The sequence below is a fragment of the Aspergillus uvarum genome, assembly GCF_003184745.1.
Source record: "Aspergillus uvarum CBS 121591 unplaced genomic scaffold BO82scaffold_7, whole genome shotgun sequence".
NCBI lineage: Eukaryota > Fungi > Ascomycota > Eurotiomycetes > Eurotiales > Aspergillaceae > Aspergillus > Aspergillus uvarum.
The window spans coordinates 262,621-285,125 of record NW_020291304.1 but is presented as its reverse complement, the minus strand read 5'-3'; the positions used below and the strand labels follow the sequence as shown (position 1 = coordinate 285,125).

At 52.2% G+C, this 22,505-nt stretch overlaps 8 protein-coding genes across 8 annotated transcripts; 1 reads left to right on the top strand and 7 right to left on the bottom strand.

Annotated features, from left to right (window-relative positions):
- Positions 1–90: 90 nt before the first annotated feature.
- BO82DRAFT_351168 (complex I 24 kDa subunit family protein) lies at positions 91–1,490 on the bottom strand. The gene is made up of 3 exons (XM_025634350.1): positions 1,348–1,490; positions 917–1,207; positions 91–855 (listed from the first exon to the last, which is right to left on the bottom strand). Exons 1-3 carry the CDS (start codon positions 1,468–1,470, stop codon positions 460–462), a joined length of 810 nt encoding a protein of 269 aa, XP_025495510.1. The 5' UTR covers positions 1,471–1,490; the 3' UTR covers positions 91–459.
- A 197-nt stretch (positions 1,491–1,687) lies between these two features.
- Positions 1,688–2,621, bottom strand: BO82DRAFT_351166 (uncharacterized protein). Its single transcript, XM_025634349.1, has one exon. The coding sequence runs from the start codon at positions 2,431–2,433 to the stop codon at positions 1,867–1,869; it is 567 nt and encodes a 188-aa protein (XP_025495509.1). The 5' UTR covers positions 2,434–2,621; the 3' UTR covers positions 1,688–1,866.
- Positions 2,622–2,734: 113 nt separating this feature from the next.
- Positions 2,735–4,116, bottom strand: aah1 (adenosine deaminase). Its single transcript, XM_025634348.1, has one exon. The coding sequence runs from the start codon at positions 3,838–3,840 to the stop codon at positions 2,776–2,778; it is 1,065 nt and encodes a 354-aa protein (XP_025495508.1). The 5' UTR covers positions 3,841–4,116; the 3' UTR covers positions 2,735–2,775.
- Positions 4,117–4,508: 392 nt separating this feature from the next.
- Positions 4,509–6,200, bottom strand: BO82DRAFT_302535 (RTA1 domain-containing protein). The gene is made up of 2 exons (XM_025632128.1): positions 5,545–6,200; positions 4,509–5,479 (listed from the first exon to the last, which is right to left on the bottom strand). The coding sequence occupies exons 1-2, from the start codon at positions 6,089–6,091 to the stop codon at positions 4,779–4,781; spliced, it is 1,248 nt and encodes a 415-aa protein (XP_025495507.1). The 5' UTR covers positions 6,092–6,200; the 3' UTR covers positions 4,509–4,778.
- Positions 6,201–8,066: 1,866 nt separating this feature from the next.
- BO82DRAFT_380890 (putative DUF814 domain protein) lies at positions 8,067–13,931 on the bottom strand (the record flags this gene model as incomplete). Its single annotated transcript, XM_025637797.1, has 11 exons — positions 8,067–9,150; positions 9,181–9,305; positions 9,339–9,359; positions 9,513–9,590; positions 10,098–10,171; positions 10,331–10,399; positions 10,430–10,646; positions 10,683–11,991; positions 12,044–13,665; positions 13,736–13,804; positions 13,899–13,931. The coding sequence occupies 11 exons, from the start codon at positions 13,929–13,931 to the stop codon at positions 8,067–8,069; spliced, it is 4,701 nt and encodes a 1,566-aa protein (XP_025495506.1).
- Positions 13,932–14,268: 337 nt separating this feature from the next.
- BO82DRAFT_302527 (coatomer subunit zeta) lies at positions 14,269–15,271 on the bottom strand. Its single transcript, XM_025632127.1, has 2 exons — positions 14,879–15,271; positions 14,269–14,802 (listed from the first exon to the last, which is right to left on the bottom strand). The coding sequence occupies exons 1-2, from the start codon at positions 15,241–15,243 to the stop codon at positions 14,562–14,564; spliced, it is 606 nt and encodes a 201-aa protein (XP_025495505.1). The 5' UTR covers positions 15,244–15,271; the 3' UTR covers positions 14,269–14,561.
- Positions 15,272–18,255: 2,984 nt separating this feature from the next.
- Positions 18,256–19,608, top strand: BO82DRAFT_424066 (uncharacterized protein). The gene is made up of 2 exons (XM_025640280.1): positions 18,256–18,600; positions 18,755–19,608. The coding sequence occupies exons 1-2, from the start codon at positions 18,511–18,513 to the stop codon at positions 19,118–19,120; spliced, it is 456 nt and encodes a 151-aa protein (XP_025495504.1). The 5' UTR covers positions 18,256–18,510; the 3' UTR covers positions 19,121–19,608.
- Positions 19,609–19,860: 252 nt separating this feature from the next.
- On the bottom strand, positions 19,861–21,875 carry BO82DRAFT_361742 (uncharacterized protein; the record flags this gene model as incomplete). Its single annotated transcript, XM_025636829.1, has 2 exons — positions 19,861–21,167; positions 21,227–21,875. 2 exons carry the CDS (start codon positions 21,873–21,875, stop codon positions 19,861–19,863), a joined length of 1,956 nt encoding a protein of 651 aa, XP_025495503.1.
- Positions 21,876–22,505: the final 630 nt, after the last annotated feature.

The window sequence follows — 22,505 nt, the reverse complement described above, 5'->3', positions numbered from 1 at the left end:
TGAAGGCGTGTTGTCTCTGCCGGTCACCTGATTCGTAGCTTCGATAACATCTGACGACTAAGCATGTTATGATAAGGTGTCTCGATTAGTCGTATAATCTGGATTAGGTATATTTTGCAGGGTAGGTAACCTAGAGGCAACGCGATTCCGGTGAATGAACAACTAAAAGACTCCATTGGATAGTGCTAACAAAACCTTCTATGGCAGATCAAATGACTCCCACCATGACCCGGTTTTCCTCCTTACGCAACAGGAAGCAAGCGAATATGAAGCACAACGTACTGTACATGAGCATCATCCGAGTTGCCGTGTCTGAAATTTACCGGCCAGGAATGTTTTTAGAAATGAAAAGGAAATAAGATATAGAACGATGAAAAGGGGAAACATGAGGGAAAATTATCGAACCTTCCAACGCACGGCATCGAAAAAACTGTATTCAAATTATAGGCTGACCTTCATTTATTGCGCGGGCTGATCCAGGGCTCCATCCTTTCTCATCATCGTCTCCGGGTCCCAGACGGGGTCCACCAGGTTCGTCAGGCCGGCGCTGTTCTCGCAGGTCTGTCTGCCGGTCAACGGGCCAGGGGCGGGCACCTTGACAGACTGGCCGGCCTCGGCAGCGGTTGCCGACTCCTTGAGTGCGGTGAGGAGAGTCTTGATGGATTCCGGGGTGAGATCCTCGTAGTAGTCGTCGTTGATCTGGACCATGGGGGCGTTGACACAGGCACCCAAGCACTCAACCTCGACGAAGGTGAAAAGGCCGTCTTCGGTGGTGTGTCCGGGGGTGATGCCCAGGTGTTCCGTGATAGCCTTGACGATCTTGTCGCTACCGCAACCGCCGAGCTGGCAGGGCGTCTGTAGGCGGGGTGTCAGTGACTGCGCCGGGTTTGAGCAATGGCATGGGTTCAGAACTTACCGTCGTGCACAGCTGAACAAAGTACTTGCCGACGGGCTCACGGTTGTACATGGTATAGAAAGTTGCGACTTCGTAGACACGCATGGGGGGCATCTCAAGGAGGCGGGCGACCTCGTTCATGACGCTGATGCTGGTGTAGCCGTGCTGGCGCTGGCCCAGGTCGAGAATGGGCATAACAGCACCCTTCTTATACTGAGGGGGATAGCGCTTGAGGATCTCATCGATGAGCTTGAGGTTCTGGTCGTTGAACTTGAACGGGATGGACGGGTTGTTGTCGGGCTTGTTGCGGTGCTAGTGAAACCAAACCATTAGCCTCAATTATATCAACCACAACGACGGTCTCTCCTGTTTAGCGATTGTGACCGAGTACTTATCCGATACAACCGCGAAATCAGGATGGTGACCATGCTGGCGGATGCAATTGCACATACCACGGCAAGGGAGTCGCTGCAGCGTTGCGGACCAGCCGAAAAAGGTCTGAATTGAGTCTTGGGGAAGTTCTGAAAAAGCTGGCGGCCAGTCCGCGGGACGGCGGGGAAGAGTTTGGAAGCCATTGCCGGTAGCGACGGGGAGAATTGAAGGGGTATTGGGGGCGAGCAGAAGAGATTCGATCTGGTGGATAGAAGGTGAGCGCTCGACTTGGAGTCGAAGAGGCGTTTTGCGGAAGCTACAGCTGACCAATCACCGCCGACAGATTACTCCCCGCCTTGTGCCAATAAAAGAGAATAACTCAGCAGCATCATGGCGATTAGACAAGCATCATGCATTCAACTTCACCATCTCCCTTCGAGAAGCTTTCCAACTTTATAGCGAGGCTTAATTATTTTTCCAACGTTTGCGATGTTTTATCCTAGAACTAATGACAGCCACTACCTCGCAATTTCCGAAAACGCGAACCTTCCGAAAAACCCTCGTCACGCCGCACGTCCATTCTTCGATTCCAGATCAAATCACACATTCTCCATCTTGTAAACCTCATACGCAACCTCCTCATACGGATGGGCCTTCACCAAAGCCTCCACAGCCTGCAGCATGATCGACCGTCCCAAGCACATAACCTCCACCTTCATCTCCTCGACATACTCCACATCGCCGACCGCGCCAATTGCGGGATTGGCACCCTCTCCTGGCAAGAATTGTCCGGTGCCCGGTGTCTGAAAGCAGCATTTGGAATACTTGCCGCCGGGAAATGTTCCAGCCCCGGTAGCGAATACCGCATCCTTGCAGACATCAAGGTGGGAGTGCGGCACGAAGAAAACGAGTTTGTAGCGGTCGGGAATATGCTGGGTGGCCATATTTCGGACACGATGGGATTGGAAGGTTGGGGGTTTGCGTAGAAGCTGGGAGGCCTCGATGGAAGTGGGGTACCGGTAGGTGGTAGCAGCAGCTTTAGATGCGGTAGAAGAAAAGGTTGATCTTGAGAGGGTTAAACTCGAGGATGAGCAGGTCTGGATGAAGTGGCGTAGAAGAGGCTGCGATACAATCGCGCGGAAAGCTGGACGGCCCAACATTGGCATGAGGGGTTGTTCTAGCTTCACCAGGGGTCTGCTACACGGTTGACTTCATCTGCCCGATGCGCAGCTGATACAGTGACGTCCTCACGGTCTCAAAAGCTTGGCAATCCCTGCAATGTTCGTTACTAATCTAAATCTGACGATAGAAAACAACAGACTCACGTCGCAAGGCTCACAGACGATCACATAGCCCGTTCAGCAAATTCACAAGAGTATCTGCATTTCGCTCCCGCCTACCGGAGGGGGTTAATTCAAGCATTACGAGACTGCAATAATTCATGCGCATCATCATCTCATTATATGTACCGAATCTATATGAAATTCTAGTCTACCGACATTTATACTCTAAGCCAGAGTAGCAAACTTCTCGACGTGAGCATCGATCCGCTGCAGCAGTTCCTGCTTGCGGTCCTCACCAATCCAGCTCTCGGTGACACTGTTGACGGCAATCGTCTTCCACTCATTCACAGTAAGATTGAACGCCTCGTGGACCGCGCAGTAGTTGTCTAGGATGTAACCACCGAAGTAAGCCGGGTCATCGCTGTTGAGAGAGAACTTGACACCGGCATCCAGGAACTTGCGGATGGGCACCTCCGCCACCGTCTTCACGCACTTGAGCTGAACGTTCGACAAAGGGCAGACGGTCAAGAGGATGTTCTCGCGAGCCACACGCTCCATGAGGGCCGGGTCCTCGACGAGCCGGATACCATGGTCAATGCGCGTCGCGCCCATCTCGAGGGCAGCGGTGATATAGGTAGGATCACCCTCCTCACCCGCATGGGCGGTGAGACGAACGCCCTTGGCCGATGCGGACAGATAGATCTCGCGGAACATGTCCTTGGGAGGGCCGACCTCGGAGGAAGAGTAGCCGAGGCCGTGGACTACCTCGGTCTCAAAGTGGTTGTTGTCGAGAATGTTCTGGTAGGTCTTCTTCGCAGACTCAACGGGGAGGTGGCGAACGAAGCACAGGATGAGGCGGGTAGAGAGACCGAGCTCCTGCTCGGCGCGCTTGCAGCCGGCGACGAAGCCGGCCACGATGGTCTCGTAGGGAATGCCACGGTCCTGGTGTACCTGAGGATCGAAGAAGGCCTCGGCATGGTGCACGCCGTCCGCGTGAGCCTTCTTGAAGTAGGCCCAGGCCAGATCGGCGAAATCGGATTCCTGGATGAGCACGGACATGCCGATGAAGTAGAAGTGGAGGAAATCGTCCAGGGAGCTGAAGTGGCCATATCTGCTAGTCAAAGTCTCGATAGACTCGTAGGCGGGTTCAGACTTGGGATCAGGCAGCTGGACTTGGTTCTTCTCGGCCAGTTGGAAGATCAACTCGGGGGTGAGGCAGCCTTCCAAGTGCACGTGGTGCTCGCACTTGGGAAGACCAAGGAGGAAATCATGCCAGGAAGATTGACACATATTGGATTTTTTTATGATTGAAGAAAAGAAAAGGGTATCTCAGAGGACAGAAGCAATGCTTGATTTGAAAAAAAGTACCTAGCAAGAAAACAGCAAAGAAAATCACGAAAGAAAGGAAACGACTTTGCGGGAGAATCTGTATATAAGGCCTGCACCAGGCTCCATTTTTGCGGAAATCCAAAGGAGATGGTCTCCCAAGATGGCTGCTCGTCCGACTCGGGTGGATTCAATTGGGTCACAGTCGGAATAAAGTCAATGGTGTGGATTGCAGTTGGCCGGCAGCGATCCACCAGGGCGGAATTCTGCAGCCCTTCTGGAAGCACGATCCATGATAAGCTTGTTTGGTGCGGGTGAGAATTTCAGGCACGCCCGCACTTCGGTCAGATACCGAGTCGGAATCGCCCGATGGCCCGGCGGACGGAGAATTTTCTCCTTAGGTAGCATGTCATCACCTTTTGTCACCCTTAACCATAAATCATACGCCACAGCTACTATTCAGAAGGACTTTAGAGGGGAAAGGGGGATGAAAGGGCATTTATACTTGAAAATCGAAAGAAAGCGGGGAGTAGGACCGGATTTCGTCGGTTTTGGGAAAATACCGGGATCTGTAGACCCTTGAGGTTTGCAGGATTTAGAATTACATTCGAACACGAATGCTCTCGCGCCTCGTCGTGTGCAGATTTGACTATATCATTATCCTGAAGATGGGATCAGATATCAGATGCTAGTATATACATAGATCTCAAAAGATATACTTCAAGTAGTGTGGGAAGATGTGCACGATGGACCAAAGTCATACTCAACCGCCGACCTTCTTTTTTGCACTCCGGTGGCAGTGACGAAAGGTAAGCATAAGACAATATCCAAACCATCAAAACATAGCGTCAAATGAGAGCGAATGAAATGCCGACCTCTACTTGACCTTCAAGCATTAGCCATCAACTTCTGTAAGAAGAAGCATCCCGCTCATGCAACGGCAACATATCCTCTTGAAAGACATCGCCATTCTCCGGTATTCTCCGCATGCCGTGCTTATTCTTTGGCTTCCTGCAGCAAGCACAACAGCCGATCTTGCGCAGCGGGCTCGGGGGCATCTCCGCGTCGGGCCCTTTGATGATCGCCCCCGGATGGACGATGCTCCACACGACGATGGCAAACCACATGGGCACGGCGTCAAACACGTACATGTACCACTCATGGCGTGGGATGGGGTTGGAGGCGTCGTTGCCCGACGAGAATTCCACCAGCCGGTAGATGATGCGCACGGTGATGAACAGCAGACTCGTGTACAGGGCATACAGCAAGCCGCGCCATTGGGCCTTGGGGCCGACCAGGCGACCCTGGCGTGTAAGGTGGAGCATCTGGCGATGGAACTGGACGGCGATGAAGAGGAAAAGCACAATGAAGAACTGCTGGATTCCGATCCCGCCCATGTAGATGTGAATTCCCTTCATCATCGTCGCATTGTCCGCTCCGGGCCCCGCCATGGTACCGCCGATCAATTGGATGACGAAGGAGCCTAGGTCCAGAAGGACGAAAATCATAGCTAACAAGGAGGGTTTGAAGATGCCGATTCGACGGTCCGGCACGAAGAAGTAGATCATTCGAGCTAGAACCATGTAATCGAATGCATTAACCCCTAAAAAGATGATTAATACGCTTATCTGGATCTGGGAAAGAGAGAGTATGTGTGCGTGTGCGTACATAGCGGAGATAAAAGAATGAACAACTGGGTGACAGTAGCAAGAGTCGTGTCCTGCTGACTGCGCGTACTCAGCGTGCGGGTGACGAACCCTACACACTCCCAGATCGCGCTCATCAAGATAACCCAAACAAATCCTGCCTTGTGGATAGTGGCTTGAACAAGGTGGGTGATCATCAAGACGCCGAAGAGAACGGAGAAGGCGAGTGCGGCGCCAAAGGACGGGTAGTACTGGTACAGGGCATTGCACTGGTCAGGAGGAACATAGCCGTTGGCATCGGGAGAAATAGTCGGGGTGCAGGTGTTGGACGGCAGATCCAGCGACAGACTGAGGCTAAAGGGCTTGATGGAGATGGTGGGAATGTCAATTGTGATATGGGGGTCATAGTCATTGGTGGCAGTGGCTCTTCGCTGAAGACCAGCATTGGTCGTTGTAGAAGGAGTAAGAAGAGTAGGGGCTGGAGTCAGCGCCGGAGTCGGTGCAGCCACAGCAACCACTCGACTTGCCGAAAGCAGCAATAGAAGAAGTAATGAGAGTTGCAGGTGCATATTTGTTTGAGGTGGTTTATAGCAACCCGGAGAAAGAGATCACAAGGAACACAAGGAACGTGGAAGGTGACATGGGGTTGAAGAGGCATTGGAAGAAGGTAGCAAGAGATCAATGCTTACTGATATAGGTTGAAGCTTTCAAGGTTCGTCCTCATTCTACCACTGGAATAGGTGACTGCAATAATCCATTGTTGATGCTATTCCTGCTGCGGTGATACACAATGAATCCGCTTTGATTCTATTTCTAGCGTCCACTACTGCAGAAATATAGGGTTGCCTAAAATCTGAGCTCCCGCTGGCAGGGTAGACCAGTCGCAACGAAGGGCGACAATGATGCCTTGAGATAGAATCCATGCCCTGGCTCCATCAACTTCATCCAGAGATCAAGCGTCAAACAGCATCCCCAGTTTACCTTCCACAGATCTCAATTGAAATCCTCCTAGGTTGCCAGATAAGTAGTTCATCTTCATACCCTCAAGCTAACTGGTAATTGGTCGAAATCAGGTCAAGCAAAGGCCCTCGACTCAAGCTGTCGTGCTTGTGGCCTAGCTTTGTTTCAGCTTTATGCGCTGTGGGCAGCCATCAGTTACGATGAGCTAAGACCTTGTGTCCCCAGCACTCCGCACATCCACTCGGTTATGACCAAGGTATCGGGCCATTCCTGTATCAGTGCGACAGACTCTACCTCGTAGGGGACCGCATCGCTCAGCAAGTGGAGAAGAAGTAAGCACTAACCCTTGAAAAGCTACCTCCATCCCATTAATAGCACCACTTCATGTCAATACCCCTGGTGCCCCACACCGGATCAGATCATGTCCATGAAAGCCAGTGTTAAAAGGATTCGCTAGCTTAACCCTTTAATTGAATCCTGCTGTGGCTGTGTAAATAGATAGTGCTATTGAGACTCGTCCGCGCCGGTACAGTATGGAATTGGCAGCAGCCGGTGAAAATACACAAAGGCAAAACAGACTAGTCTTGGTAGCTACACGATGATATTCTATCTCTGCCTACAGCAGTCAAGTCCAAAAGTGTTTAGGTTATTGGCTCGACGAAGCGTTGGTTATGTGGTTTATTGAATATGGGAACGTCTTTGGTCCATCCGTGGCCTCGGATTGTCGCCATGGATATGAATTTGTGCTCAAATTACCTGAGAGGTACAGTTGACTTCGTTCTTCATCATTTCTGTCATAAGACTGGCCCTCCTGACGGCTCAATCCCGTGCTAATGCGAGAATTCAAGAAGGCTTTTGAGGTTGAGAGATTGGCCGCCACCGATAATCGGGTAAGTAGTGAGACACACGCGGAGCTATTGTCTAGGAAACGGAACTCTAGGATGATTCATTATGGTAATTTCTTGATTGTCGTCCGTCCCAGTTTTGGGCGATTATCACCGCCAGTTGTGCCTCGGTTTACGTTTTACGTTCACAGGCGTCCAACGGCACCTGTTGACTCGAAATCATCAGCAGCATCACGGAGTCTGATGGGGGGCCAACGAAAAGAAGAAATAACAGTCAACTAAGACTCTCAGGTGGGGATCGATTGCCACGAAAGTTCTAAGACATGAACTCCGTGGATGCACATACAGTACGCGTATGTTTCCCCGGATTTCATACTCCGTCCGTCAGCCCACCCGACCCACCCCAAGCCCCAACTCCCTGAAAACTGCGTGCTGATCTGCATTTTTAAGGTTATCAGATCGGATCATTCAGGCTTACGAAACTCTTGTGTTCAACAAGCAGCACAACTGAAAGCTGATGTACCATCAACCCTATACTCGGTAGCCCTGCAACCCACATGCACCTCTAACTTAGCTAAGAAATGGATTTGAAAACCAGCAAACTGTTCATAACGAATCGTATCTAGAATTTATGCTCGTCTAACGATCTCCAAAAAATGACCGCCCAAAGATAGATGCCAAAATTAAAAAAAAAGCTAAATGTATGAAAGCAAACAAGAATAACTCCAATCGTCATAACTCAGACCCGAAGCTCGGCTCCTGCGGCTTTCCGCAGCCTGTTCATCACCGCCGCGGCCAGGTCACCTTGCTGATCAGGCACCCCTTCGACATAAATGACATCCACCTCTACTTCATCCATCGCCCGCAGCGCTGAAAACAATCCCTGGGCGATCGACTTGATGTCCGGGCCGAGATGGCAGTCGAAGGTCTGTTTCGTCACCACACACGCCTTGATCTTATCCTCAACGGGGACAGGGAACGAGACCAGATTTTCCATTAAGCTCTCGACAGGCTTCAACCCGCTCTGAATCTCCTCCTCTGAGACCAGTCCCATCCCTTGCTTCCAGTTGCGCGTACGCACCACCCCGATGCTATGCGCGCCAATCGCTGAGTCCTCCAGGTCCTTGCGGATGTGGTTTCGGATGCCCTCGTCGGCGGATTCGGGCTCGAAAAGGACTACCCGAGCCTTGGGGGAGTAGTGTCGGTACTTCATGCCCGGCGCACGGGGCACCTCCTTCACATCGAGCGTGCCATCGTGGTATCCGACCTGCACATTCTCCCACCCCGGACATTGTCGCAACTCCTCGATGCCGATGCCCCCGGGACGAAGGATAGCCGGGGGATCAGAGAGCCCGTCGATGACTGTGCTTTCCACTCCGACTCCACAGGGGCCGCCGTCGAGGATGAGCTCGATGCGGCCTTGCAAGTCATGGTATACGTGCTCTGCGGCTGTCGGGGAAGGTTTCGTGGAGGCGTTGGCCGAGGGGGCCGCCAGTGGTCGGTCTGCGACATGGATCAACAAACGTGCCAGCGGCGACGATGGCATCCGCACGCCGAAGGTAGTGAGGTTCGAGGTGACTTCGTTCGCAAGGGGGGATCCGGAAGGGTTTGGAACGAGGATTGTGAGAGGACCGGGCCAGAAGCGGGAGATGACCGAGTCGTAGATGGCAGGGAGCTTGTTCTGAGCGGTGCTTGTGACCCGCGTGGGACTGTGATGGACGGGATTGAGGATGCGCTCCAGCATTCCAAGGGAATCCACGTGGATGATTAACGGGTTGTCGGATGGCCTCTGCTTGGCCTTGTAGATCCCCTGCACGGCGTCACTGCGAGTAGCGTCGGCGCCTAGTCCATACACTGTCTCCGTGGGAAATGCGACCGGGATGTCGCTCGTCTGCAGGAGCTGTGCGGCTTCTTCGATCGCAGCCGCTTCGGGGGTGTTGTTGTTGCATTCATCGGCCCACCATTGCGCGAGTGATCGCTCACCAGGACCTTCCTTGTTGAGTCGGCGAACCGACACGATCCGCGTGTCTAGCTTGGGCGGCATAGTGGCTGTGGTGGAATAAGAAGAAAACGAGGACGACGAAGCGAACCTGACAAAGCTGCGCGGGAACCCGCCAGCGAGAAGACGAGAGAGGTACAACACCACTTTGAACCGACAAGGGGGATATCAATCGATATCCGAGACCATAAGGGAGAAAGAGCAGGCTAGTCGCGGGGTTGGGTCAATATGGTCGACAAAATTCTCCAAGTGGGGGGGGAAAGACTCACAAGCGTGCAGAACTATTCGTTCACTCTTTCACATATGTCAGATTGGATCCAATTTCTCCTGGCTCTTTTTCCCCACTGAACGGATTCGGCCCGAGGGACAGTTTGGCTGAACAGCGCAGTCAAATGTCATTTCTCGAGTCATCAAAAGGAGACTTTCGCGCCAAAAAAATTCGCGATGACGTCGGCTGCCTGGTGACTAAGCGCAGGCATCCAGGCCTGGTCCGGTTTCTAATCAGCCAACATGCAGTCGGTCTGGTCTGATATTCGATTATTCTGATATCATCTTGCTCTAGTCAAGCCTTATTATTGTCTTTTAAGTTGCCACAAGGTGGGACTCGAGTCCGGCAATGCTTGTTTCTCCGTATGGACACGTCATTGGTGTTACAACAAGATGAGCCTTGGACTGAGCGGCACATCGATATCAGCTGCAATATAAACGAATCATCTATGCAACATAAGGAACGGATATCACGGGATTTGATAGATGATGGCATTGAGTGACAGGAAAGCGCTTTTTGAGCATGTTAAAAGAGTAGAGAAAGTCGCAGTAATAAGAAAATGTCCCCAGGGATTGATCTATACCAGAGTTTGGGTTTAGTCACTAAGGAGTGCACGGTTCTAGTTTCGTATCTGTGCGCATGGAGACCATGTCATCAGAGCATTTCATCGTCTCTGAGGGGAATTGAATGGTCCGGGATTAATCGCTCAAAACCTATTTCTTCTTTCCTCCTTTACCTCCTTTGTTCCCGCCGCCGCCGCCGCCACCACCACCACCTTTCCCTTTGCCCTTATCACCTCCGCTGGCTCCTGCACCAGTCATGATGCGTACCTTACCCACAGGGACTGAGTTAATGATCTCAGTATCCTTCCACCCCTTGATTAACTCGCCTTCACGCTCGCGGAGCTTCTCGGCTGCTGCCCGGTTAATGCCAGCGTCCTCAGCATGCTCCTTCTTGACCTTGCCAGTCGTCGTTTCGGCGACCCATCGTCCAATGATCTCCTTGACAGCCTTTCCCTTCTTCACAGTACCGGGCTGCAACTTGATCTTGTACTTGTACCGACCCAGGGCAGCCCAGGGAGCGCACACCGGGATGGCCGCGAGGATGTCATCGTCAGGATGAGGCGTTCCGATCATGGCAGGAATCCATTCGAGATCCGCAGCTTCCGCGGCGGCCGTCTCCTCGTCGTAGTCATCAGCACCGCCTTCGAAGAGAGCCTGTCGTTTGCGCTCGGCCTCCGCTGCGCGCTCATGCTGGGCTCTGCGATGCTTCTTTTGGGCCTCGGCTTCCTGCTCACGCTTGGCTTTGGCTTCCGCCTCTGCAGCGGCCTTGGCAGCTTTCTCGCTGTTCACGCCCAGCAAGCGGAGTGCCAGCTCCCGCTCGTCTTCGTCCTGGTCTGCATACTTGGCCGCGGCCTTCTTTGCCTTGCCCTTCTTGCCCCGAGTGGAGCCCGCTTGCTTGGTGTTCGTAGGTTTGGCCGGTGCGCCGTTCGGCCCCTGCTTCTTTGAGCTTCCTTCGGCTTCCTTGGGTGAAGTATCCTGGGAGTCGAGTGGCTGTCCTTTTCGAAGAAGACGACGCTCTCGAGCGGAAAGTTGTCGCTTGCCCTGATCTTCAGTGGAGGCTAAGCTTTCTTCCAGCAGAGGCTCATCCGCAGCTGTCTTCTCCGTCTGAGGGGACTGCTGCTCCTGCTCCCCCTCTTCCTCGGCATTTTCGTCATCCGACGGGCTGTCGTTAGCATCATTAGAGTTGCCGGCTTCCGCTTGAGCTGGCTCAGACAGTCCCCGTTGTAGCGGGTTTCTTTCCGTAATAGCCTTATCTTCCTCAGCTTCTTCATCCGAATCCGAGACCTGCTCCTGCTCCTGCTCCTTTGGTTCATCAGGGCTGCCAGATTTATCAGCTTCCGCCGTCTCGGAGTTCTCCTCAAAAGGCTCTTTGCCTTCCGCTACCGCTGCAGGAGCATCGCCTTCCCCGGCGATCGGCTCCGCAGCCGCAGGTTCGTCGAACTGGCGTAGCTTGTGGTTTCGTAGACTCTCTTTGCTAACCTGGAACATGACCGCAAATCCTAGGACAAGCTGGGAGGGGGCCAGGAAATTCTTCTCGCCCTTGATGACGAACTCTCCAGTGGGGACAAGACCACCCACCTCAGCGGTCTTGGAGACTTGGCTGGCACTGACCCAGTAAGCGGACATGATTGCCTTGGAATCCCAAGCACTCGATGTAGCAACACATAGATTGCCAGCTTGAGAGAGTGTGCTGGGAGGAATAGGCGCGTTAGGCGTGCCCGCTCTGTTCTTGACGATCATTGGCGTAGCACCTTGAAGGTCCGCATGCACGAAGACATCGCCTTTCTTGAGGTACCGCCGGTATAGCATCTCGCTCTGCATAGCATCACGGCCACTAGTCCTAGTCAGAATAGATAGTTCAAGATAACTGGTTTTGAAACACTTACCCGAGAACCAGGTATCCCTCAGAAGAAACGAAGAAGAGGAACTTCTCGAACCAGAAAAGCTTTCTAGCCGGGCGGAGAACCTGCTTCTCTTGCTTCAAGTTCCGTTTGAGATCCTGCGTGACTTTCTTCTCGTGGCTCTTGAGCGCCTTAGCAGAGGACTGCGTCGTCCGCTGTTCTTTCACGGCGGCCTGTTTCTTCTGCTCGTAGTACTGGGTCGCATTCGCCCACGGGGAGAGCCCAAGATCGATGTCAACCACCAATACATCGGCCCTCTTTTCAAAATTCTCATCGTCCTCCTTCTCATCCTCCGACTCGGATTCGTCTTCGTCATCTGAGAAAAGCTCCTCGCCGTCGCCTTGCTCCTCATCGCCAGCCTCTCCCAACACCAACGTAATCGTGTTCTCATGAAGCTTGAGAGGCAACTTGATAATCCTCGCAACAGGGTTACCTCGGCTCTGTTCCATCTCAATCAGACGCGCGATTTCCACCCAGTCCATTCCTTGCGCAATCAGACCATTGACAGCATCCATCGCCTCCTGCACCCGGTAGACATTATCCTCGATAGCGGCCGCCTTCCGGATATGCAACCCCTGGACCTCCTGCAGGGCACCAATCCGCTTCGCATGCTCCTGCCGTACAGCATCCAGCTTTCTCTTCGCGGCCTCCTCGCGCTCCGTGAGCCGCGACTCCAGCTTCTGCGACTCGATGGAAGAGAAATACTCATCGACGGTCTTGTTGAAGTTCTCAAACTCCAAGATCGTGACGCCAGGCTTGCCCTCGAACTGGCGCGGCTTAAACGGGTGAAAGTCCTCATACAGGAGCGCCGGCGGCTTCTTGCCGGATGCCTCCTCGTTGTCCTCCTTCTCCTCCGCAGCCTCCTTAGCCTTCGTCCTCGTATCCTCCTTCGCAACAATATACCCAGGATGCCCTTGCCCGACCGACAAGTTGTCCGTCTCCGCCTTAGCCACCTCCAACACCTCCACCACCCTCGTCAACAAGTCTCCATCATCGCTCAAAACCTCCTCCAACGGCGTCGCTGGATCCAACCCCTTCACCGCAAACGCATGATCCAGCAACAGTGGCGGATATTCGGGGAAACCCTGCGACAGCGCCTTCCGCAGCACATCCGTATTCTTCTTCTTAGATTTCTTCGGCGCATTACTGCCCCCTTCCGCCGCAAACAAATCCTTAGCCTTCTGGACTGTCTCCCGCACCCGCTGCGTCGTGATATCCGGCACCCCGTGGTAATTCTGCTTGTTGTCGACCGTGTACTTCAAGCCGACGCGCGTCTCCTCCTCCTGCCCGTCGCCGGCCGCGACCTGCCGGAACAGCGCGAGGATGGTGTACTCCCGGTCGGTGAGGATGATGTTGCCGCCCGCAAAGAACTCGAGGAACAGGTGGTACTGGCCGTCGCTGAAGGCGAAGTCGATGACGCGGTCCGTGCCGAGCTGCTGGACCGAGGTGACGCGCCGCGACTTCAGGAACTTGCGCATGCGCGTGACGAAGGGCGACGGCGCCGAGGCCGTCGCGCGCGAGTACTGCGTCACATGGCAGCGAAAGCCGGAGTCGACGACGAGCTGTTTGCGGTGGTCGGGTTTGGCGAGTTTGAAGAGGAAGATTCTCTGTGGGACAAAAAGGGTAAGATTGGGATTGAAGCTGGGATCCTAGGACTGAGTAAAGAGGGAAACTTACCGAGGAAAGATCGTAGATGTTCGACACTCGGAGGTTGACGAGCTCCGAGGCAAGTTCCTGGGTGATGACCTGTACAGGTACAGTACATCGGTCAGATACGTGGGAGCTGATCGGGGGAAAGAGAGGGTGCACAGTCAAAAAGGTGAGAACAAAACAGACAGACCTTGACATCCAGCGAAGAGAATCTCTGCTTCATCTTGGGGTATAGGTGTATTGATTGGTTCCCCCGAAATCTGTTAATTGATGGTGCGCTGAGGAAGGGGGAAAGAAAGCGATTCGACAAAGTCCAAAGAGTGCTACTGAAAATTGTCCCTCTCGGACGGCGGAGAAGCGGGCGTGACGTATGCGGGGCTAGTTCTCGCCTATGGTTTGTATCGCTTTTCCATAGTATTCGAACGCTATCTTCTCGATGAACTCCGCACGTGCGCATACTAATCAAGGTCTTAGCACTATACCTTGAATAGGACAACTATACCTCATGCAAATGAAGTATGTATTCTACTTCGATGAATTTGGCCAGTAATTTGTCTGCACTCAGCTCACATTACCGCAATCAAGCGCTCACAATTCTCCCTCCACATGGAAAGAACATTTATAGGAGTATCTATAAGTCAAATCCCCCCAAAACAGAGGTTTCCAGCAAGAACGAAGATATATCTTTTGAAAGAAAGGTTGTAAAAAATAAAAAGTATCGTGTGGATCAATACAACGCCAGGACCAGCCAGAGAACATGAACAAGACATATTAGAAAAACGAAGACGACAGAACCCCACGCCCTCATGCATGAGAATCAAAACACCGGTATAATCTCTTGTCTCCCCCAGTTTTACATCTGCCGCAGACCCTCCGCCAGACGCCGCTTGCCCAATTCCCACGCATTGAGCAGACCCTGTTCCGACAAATCGATGCTCTTCAAGTTGGGCGCATCGGGAGCGGGAGCGCGGCTCACGCGCGAGGCGATCAGAACGGGGTCCGTTTCGAGGATGATACCGTCGTCGATGATCTCGTCGATGGCCAAGGCGACCAGGTCGTAGTTCTCGACGATTGTGCGCTTGTCGGTTGCACCCCTGCAAAGAGAAAGAAAGCGGCATTTTAGTCACACGTTGGTCCGCGGGAATAATGCCTGAATAGGGAGAAACGTACTTGAATAAGATTCCGAGGGCATCCCGCAGAGACAGAATAACGTTGTAGAGCAAGACTTCGTTCTCGTCGGCGCTGCCAACCACGTAGAGCATCACGTCGCTCTCCATCTTGAACACCACGATCCGGTTGTCGTAGAGGATCACATCGCTGGTCTGCTTGTTCGTCTTCTCGAGGAGACCCTGCTCGAAGGCCTTCTGCTCCTTCACGGTGGGATAGGGATTCGCTCCGGGATAATCGGTCGAGTTGGGGGCAGCGCCGGCCGGGGGGTGAGGAGGGGAGTAGTACTTGGCTAAGATGCGGGACCCGTCGTCAGCCGACATGAGAAGGACGGCATTGACAGAGAAGAGAGACAGAGAGCCAGGCATGGTGGGCGAATGGACCAGAGAACGACTGAATTCGAGGATGGGGTGAGTGATGACTACTGCTCCGATAGTCCTTACACCTCCGTACTATTTACAAGCTGGCCGCAATCCGGCCGCCGCGTCAATGTTTCTCCGGGCTACACTATACATTGAAGCGAAGAACGTAGTGATTCATGGCCAAGATATAAGAACCATGGTTAAGATTATTAGAGATGAGTATAAAGAGTATCTTGATGAGTCTAACGACTGTGGTATTGCTAGCAAGTCTTAACTTATTTCACTGACTTAGAAATCTGCGAAATGCTGGCTTCGCAGCTCTATAAGGCCCCGAGCAACGGTGACGAATGCTAAGCAGTTACATAGCTTCATGCTTAGCTAGAAGGCAGATGGTGTCTGAATGACTATAAAAATCCGTCCCCAGCTGCAGAGTTTGATTTTAAATTTGGATCGATGCAGAGATACTGCTTTAAAAATACGCAGGAAGAAGTGTACTTGGTAGGTCACTTAGTAGCTGTGTAAGCTTTCAACAGCTGTGTAAACAAGCCCTCAAGCAGCTGTATACTCCGTAGATAGGCTCTTAGAACCGTATAGACAAGCTTTGAAAACTGTAAGAGCGCCTGACCTGCGGGTGGGTTGCAACGCGCCCTTAGCAAGCCCGTACTTACACCTTTCTAAACACCTTTTCAAGTAGCTGTAGACCTACTTAAGCGCTTGGTTGCGAAGCATGTATGTGCTGAGCCCTACTTAGGGACTGACTATCGGGGAATGAGTGATCAGCTGTGCTGATTAGTAGATTTCACAGGCTTTTAAGTACCTACAGTAGCCTGCCGAATTAAACTATGTGGTTTGTATTTGATTCGGGCTTTAGCTACTTCTTTTGTTTTTGCTGTAAGGTCTTACCTTCAAGAATAGCCTCTCTTGTAGGAGTACTTTTGCAGTTCCTTACTTGTATTAATGGTCTTGCTCGCAGAAATAGCCTCGCTCGCTACAGCCACTATAGCCGCAAGGGCTGGCACGACCGCAAGTTTTTGTATCATTCCTCACTCGCTCGTTTGAACCGCCTCGCTCACACAGACAGCCTTACTTGTATAAGTAATCAGTCTTGCTTATATCAAAGGCCTCGCTTGTATGAACAGCCTCGTGTGTAGAAACCCCTTGTTTGTGTAGTTCCTTGTGTAATGCCTTGGCTATATACAGCTTTTTTCTTCTTAGTTCACTAACATAGATTTCCAGTTTATTATATTTGTGTAAAAACATAAACGTAGTGGCTTCGCATGTCTTGGCCGAGGGCTGGTCACGAGTCACCCATTGGCCAGAACCTCTACAGCTGATTGTCGGCGTTCCTGAGTAATCCAGCCACATGATCCAACGCGATCACCAGGGTTACTTACAGTGAGTCTTATAAGCAATCACCGCTGCAGGAAGGATACTTAGTGGAGGAATTTGTTTTCGCAGAGTGGCCACTAACTATATCCTTCCGTACTACGGCTACGGCACCAGGCTGCTTTACATGTTAATATTCCAGATAGTTCAACGAGCGAAAAACCACCCAAAGGCGTCAAGGTTCCATATTGCTCGCCCCTGAGTACCTCAAATTGATCTGTTCGTTCAGGTGGCAACTGAAGGATGCCAGTCTGAGAAGCATATTCCAGAGTAGAATCATCATATTAAGTCCACGGCGTATCGCTGTCTAACAGGAGCTTGGTCCAAGAGTACGCGGTCATGCCGGGTTGAACTTCATAGCCCCATTTTGGAACCGCAGGTGGCAAATCTTCATCTGGATAGGCAATGCGGGAGGGAGCCTTGAAGACAATTTCGATTTCTTTGGTTGGACCAGGCCAGTTGCGGATATGTTTGATGTCTCTGAGATCCGTGCTGGTGCTACTCACATAGCTCACGCCCTGGGAAAGAGCCTATTAGCCATAAAATAAGACCACACAGTAAAGTAGCAGGAGCTGAGACTCTAGCTCAAGCCTTGAGAGAACCCCAGTTGTGCTATTCCACAATCTGAAGCCGGGCTGTTTCTAAATCTCTTTCTGTTTGAGCCTGGGCTATTCGTCATGGGATTAGACCCACCAGTGTATGTAGTGCCGTAATCGACTCCCACAGTAATTCTGTAGGACCCTTCTTCCTTCTTTATCGACATGGATGGGCTGTGCTTTGTTTTCTCTGCTTGGAAGGTCCTGGGAAGACTGTCGACGTGACATGGCCAGACTGGTCGACTAGAGATACTCAAAGGTGCTGGTAATCTTGGGATGAAGAACAACTGAAAGGTTGATTAAGAGTGAGGTGAAGAAGGAAAGAGGAAGGTGGGCATGGACGTGGGTGTGGCTGTGGCTGATTTTACATGAGATCATGCTGATCCAAGCGGAAGGAAGTGAATAGATGTCAGCTGGCTCAAGTCGAGCAAGTATAGTCAAGATCCAATTCTACCTCACCAAGGCGATATGAAGCTTAGCTGTTTCGGGTATCTTCTTTCTCACCCTGGTTCATGAAAAAGCTTTCTGAGATCCTGGAGGTGTGCGTTCTCTTCCACTTCTATTTGGAGATATTGAATGGCTGCGAGAACTCAGATCGTTCTAGGGACGACAGGCTTTCACGACCCAGGCACGATCCCACTTCGACAGCCAGTCAGACACACTGCTAAAGCCAGGTAACAAGCACATGACAAACTCGGATCTGCCCTGTGAGGAAACTGAAAGGTTGGGCGAGAAAGGCCTCCCCGAAGACGACCTTGTGCAGCTAATAGAGCTCAGGAATAACATCGCAACAATGGGAACCAGCTTCTCCCATGACACCGGAAATCTCATGAGAGAGATCTATCAGCTCGAGTTCAAACTACAGCAGTCACAAGTAGGAAGAGACCAGGCTATACATGAGCGTGACAATCAACTCCGACGAGCCTAGGAACTTGAAGCCATAAACGGAGCTCTCAGGCAAGAACTGTCGAACCTGGAGTCCAAATTCCGGTGTGTACAGGAAGCCGCAATTTTATCTCTGTCTCAGAGAAGATGTGTTTCCATGGAGGACAGCACGATCAGGGCCAAATTCGAAACACTGCAGGATCAGATCCGCTCGTGGGCTAGGAAGTACAGTGCCTCCGCTCTTGCCGATCTAGACCAAATCCCACGCAAAAGCAAGACCACAATTCTGCAACTTCTAGGAACGACGTGTGCCACTTCTGACTGGGATATACTTATTGAGAGATTGGCGTTTCCTCAGAACAGAATTCCGGCACTCCTGATGTAAGCGCTGCTAGCGAAGCGTATAATGATCGAAATGTTCAAGAACCCTTTTTTCGCATTCGTCGGATCAAGCAATACCTGGCCCAGTGCTGCGCAACTAGGTCATATGTACGCCGTTATAAAAACTGGTAGCTCGAACCTCTCTTCAACATGATTTGTGGCCTGCTAATAGCGTCTCAGTGGACCAGGCGGAGGCCCATATGTAGCGCTCACACACGCTACAAGTTTTCACGGATAGCCCTCACCCGAGCCGTGATTTGCTTGTTCAGAAACTGAATCATTTTAGTCGCACAATGGTTGCGCAGTTTTTGAACTTTGAAGGCGGGCACATTCTACGCTCAATTGAGGATGAAGACGAAGAGCGCAGGCGCTTCAAGGACCTCAAAACTGTGGATCGAATGGCTGGCGACCTGGCATTGCCACTGTGGACAACCCGAACAGACCTGCGTTGCCTCACCCTAAAACAGCTTCCAACGTTCCAGAGTTCAAACGGCCTGATGTGCGCACACCGACTACACCAATTAGATGAGTATGACCAACGGCTGGATGGCAAGAACGTCATACTATGTGTTCAACCGGCCATCGTGGCATATGGAAATGAGAATGGAGAACACTACGGTCAATCCAAGGTGTAAGCTAAGTCTGTTATGTTGGTGGAGCAAGGCAGAGAAGACGATGGAGAGCTGTAGCTGAAGACAGAATGTTGTAGAACTGTGTTCCTATCTACTCTATGGTACAAGAATTGAAGTGCCACGAGCACATCAGAAAAGGGAGAACAAGCAGGGCCTCGTAAAACACGTCCATTCCACTCGCGATGGGGGATGTATATAAGCGCAATTGTATGTATGTTCATCAAAACAATGAGGGGCATGAATCAATAATGGTGGGGCAAATCTCGCTGGCCATCCGAGTATACAATGGTGTTGAAGAAGCGAGTGACCTAAAAACAATTTCCCAAATAGCCAGGGCATTCATCACATCGTTCCGGTTCAAAAGGGTGTGTGGGTCGTCTATCACATAACCAATAGCAGAGAAAAGTAAAACAAAGCATTTTCTCCTTCAGAAAGAGGGGTTGGGTTGCGAAAAGCGCCAGACTTGCCATAAACTCGGGGCAAGCTGGGCCCATAACCAGCTCGAACACCATGATGATGATCAACACCAAAAGAAATGAGGTAAGCGCGGGAGACAGTAAGATGGTGACTGTCGGAGAAGTATCCCGGAAAGGTCATGCAGATGAAGAACTGAAGAATAAGGCAGGCAAATAGGTCGGAACTATTAATGAAGAAGAGATACTGATGTTTCCTCATGCAATCGAGTTTCCGACTTAATGATGAGGTATGATGACGGGCCTGAGCTTATCAGGGCATCGGCTCAATCAGATAGGGGATTGGCTTTCGCCGCTGGTAGGCGGGCGGTTGAACCAAGGGATCCAGCTTCCACGGTTGGCCTTCTTCCGAGCAGCCTCCTCCTCCTCTGCCAATCTAGTAGTTTCGCTGACAAGGCGCAACGGACGCAACTTGTTCTGCGTCATTACGGCACCCGTGTAGTTGGTCATACCGTTGCTGGAGCGCGGGGAGCTGGAGGTAGCGCCAGTGGAAGCGGTCTCAGCGGCATGGTCGCTAGTGATACTGTCTGAGCTGCTCAAGCGACTATGCTCGGGCTGGCTTGAAAGCGAAGGCGCACGGCTAGCACTCATGCTGGACATGTAGCTTGCGTTAGAGAAAGCACTCTGGCGTGATCCAGGTCCCATCAAGGTAGGGCTGATAGGGCCACCCGAGTTTCGGCCCCGATACATCTGTCCAACGACTGCTGCAACATTGACATCAGTTTGCTCGGATCTAGTCCGGCGGTGACCCCGAATTGACTGGGCACGCAGAGGGATGCTAGGGGCCGTCTCCGGGTTTTCGTGGGCGGTGGGCACACTGGTCGGAGGTGGCATATAGCTGGTGGGGCGTGACCGGGGCTGGGTCTGAGGACGAGGAACGTTGGAGTTCGGTCCGCCCGCGACAACCGATTTGGCCCGCTGGAGGAAGGTCTGCGAGGAAGGATCCTCTTTCTCCAAAGGAGTGGGAGGCAGATCCTTGTTGTGCCCGACAGGAAGTTGCTTGGCAGGCGGATCGTTCTCGTTCTTGTCGAGTATAGTCTCGAACCCGTCATGCTGCAGGAGGCGGCTGATGATCCGCTCGATGTAAAGAGTCAAGGCCTTGTTCTGGTCCTTGAGCGCCTTGACTTCAGCCTCGAGCTTGCGCGTGTTGTCCGTTTCAGCTCTTGCATCTACAGACTCAAGCTCATCAGCCAGCGAACCCAAACCGCTGCCAGCGTCCTTGGTCTCGTCTGCAGTGTCAGGGTGGACTTCGCGCATGAAATCACCCTTTGTAAAATCGCCATTCAAGGTTCGCTCACTCAGAAGCAACTGGTAGCTCTCATTGTCCTCCATCAAACGAGCGTTGGCCATGCGAGCTTCCAGAAGCTCCTTCTCGAGTTCCCGCTGTCGGCCGCCGCCTTGGTTCTCCATCTCCACAAGCTTGATCTGGGACTCGGCCAATTCGAGTCTAAGGGATTCGATCAGCTTATCCTTCTGCAGCAGCAAATTCGAGTTGTTCCGCGAGGGGCTTCGCTCAATCTGAGAAGAAGGCGCAAATTGTCCGTCAAGATCGGGAGACGACCGATTACGAAAACTCGCTATGAAAAGGTCAGGAAATGTCACATGGAGCGAGAAAAGATCAGGAATGAATGCATACATGAGCGAGACATGTTCTTGTCTGCATCGGAGTTGATCCGCTCTTTCTGAGCCAACGACTCCTTCAGGCGCTGAATCGTCGCCTGCATCTCCTCTTCCCGGCTTGCTTGTTGCTCCTTCTCCTGCAGCATGGCATTCCGCTCTTGTTCATGAGCCTGCTCCATATCGCGAATCTGGCGCACATGGTCCCGAATCTCGCCGTTGAGCGCATCGAGCTTGCTGTCCTTCTCGTGCGCCTGGTCTTCCAATTTGCCTTGCTCGCTAACTGCCTCGTCAAGTCGCATTTGGAGGACACCTAATTGCTTCTGATATTGTTCGGAGGCCGTTTCGGCCTTCTGCAGCTGTTCCTTCAGGTCGTCAATAAGTGCCGCATTCTGGGCTCGTGCCTCCTCATCGGAGGGGCTGGGTGAGATCTTCGGAGCACTTGACGTGCTTAGGTTGGAGCGGCCTGGCTTCCGGGCTGCAGCGCGCGCAGAGACGGGCGTAGACGAGCGGAGGGAAGGCGAACGAGTAACGCCATTTGATGCCGTGCTAGGAGAGCGGGAATGGGTTCTAGAAGGTGTTCCATTGACTGTCTGATTTTCAGTAGTCGAAGGTTTGGTGGCACTGGCACTGCCCGGAATACTGGGCTTGCGAGGCGTCGCGGACATGTTGACCTATTCAACCGGACAATGGCAAATTGACCGAAAGCGACGGTTTGGGAGGCCAGAAATGCGAGGCAATTCAGATAAGGGGGAAGGTTAGGAGAAAAAAGTGCCTCTGGGGATTTGGAGGGAAAAGAGTAGTGCTGTGAAACAGCCGGGAAATTAATTTAAGGAATGGAAGGCCGAGTCACAGTTGTAGTAGCGGTCAAAACAGTGGGCGCACTAGGTAACTATCTCGGTGGGGGAAAGGGTCGGGTTCGAATGGCGGGCGGGCAACGGAGAGGGGGGGGAAACTAAGCTAAGTAAGTAAAGTAAGTAGCCACCGTCGAGGGAGAAAGAGAGACGGTGCGGTGCGTTCAAGAACAAAACCACGCAAGGATGGAGAAAGAGGAAACCGTTGCGCGGATGTAAGCCGGGTGGATATAGGGGGAAAAGAAAGTTAGGGATTAGGTGCGATCAGCATGGAGAGTGTTTGAGGAAAGTCATGGGGGAGGAGGGGAGAGAGAAAGTAACAACTAATAATCAATCTGAGAATTGAGGATTGCATGCGACACAATCAATCTGTCTTGTCTGTCTCTGTCTTGTCTGTCTGTCTGCGGCTGTCTGGCCGTCTCTGGCCGTCTTGGTCTGTCCGTC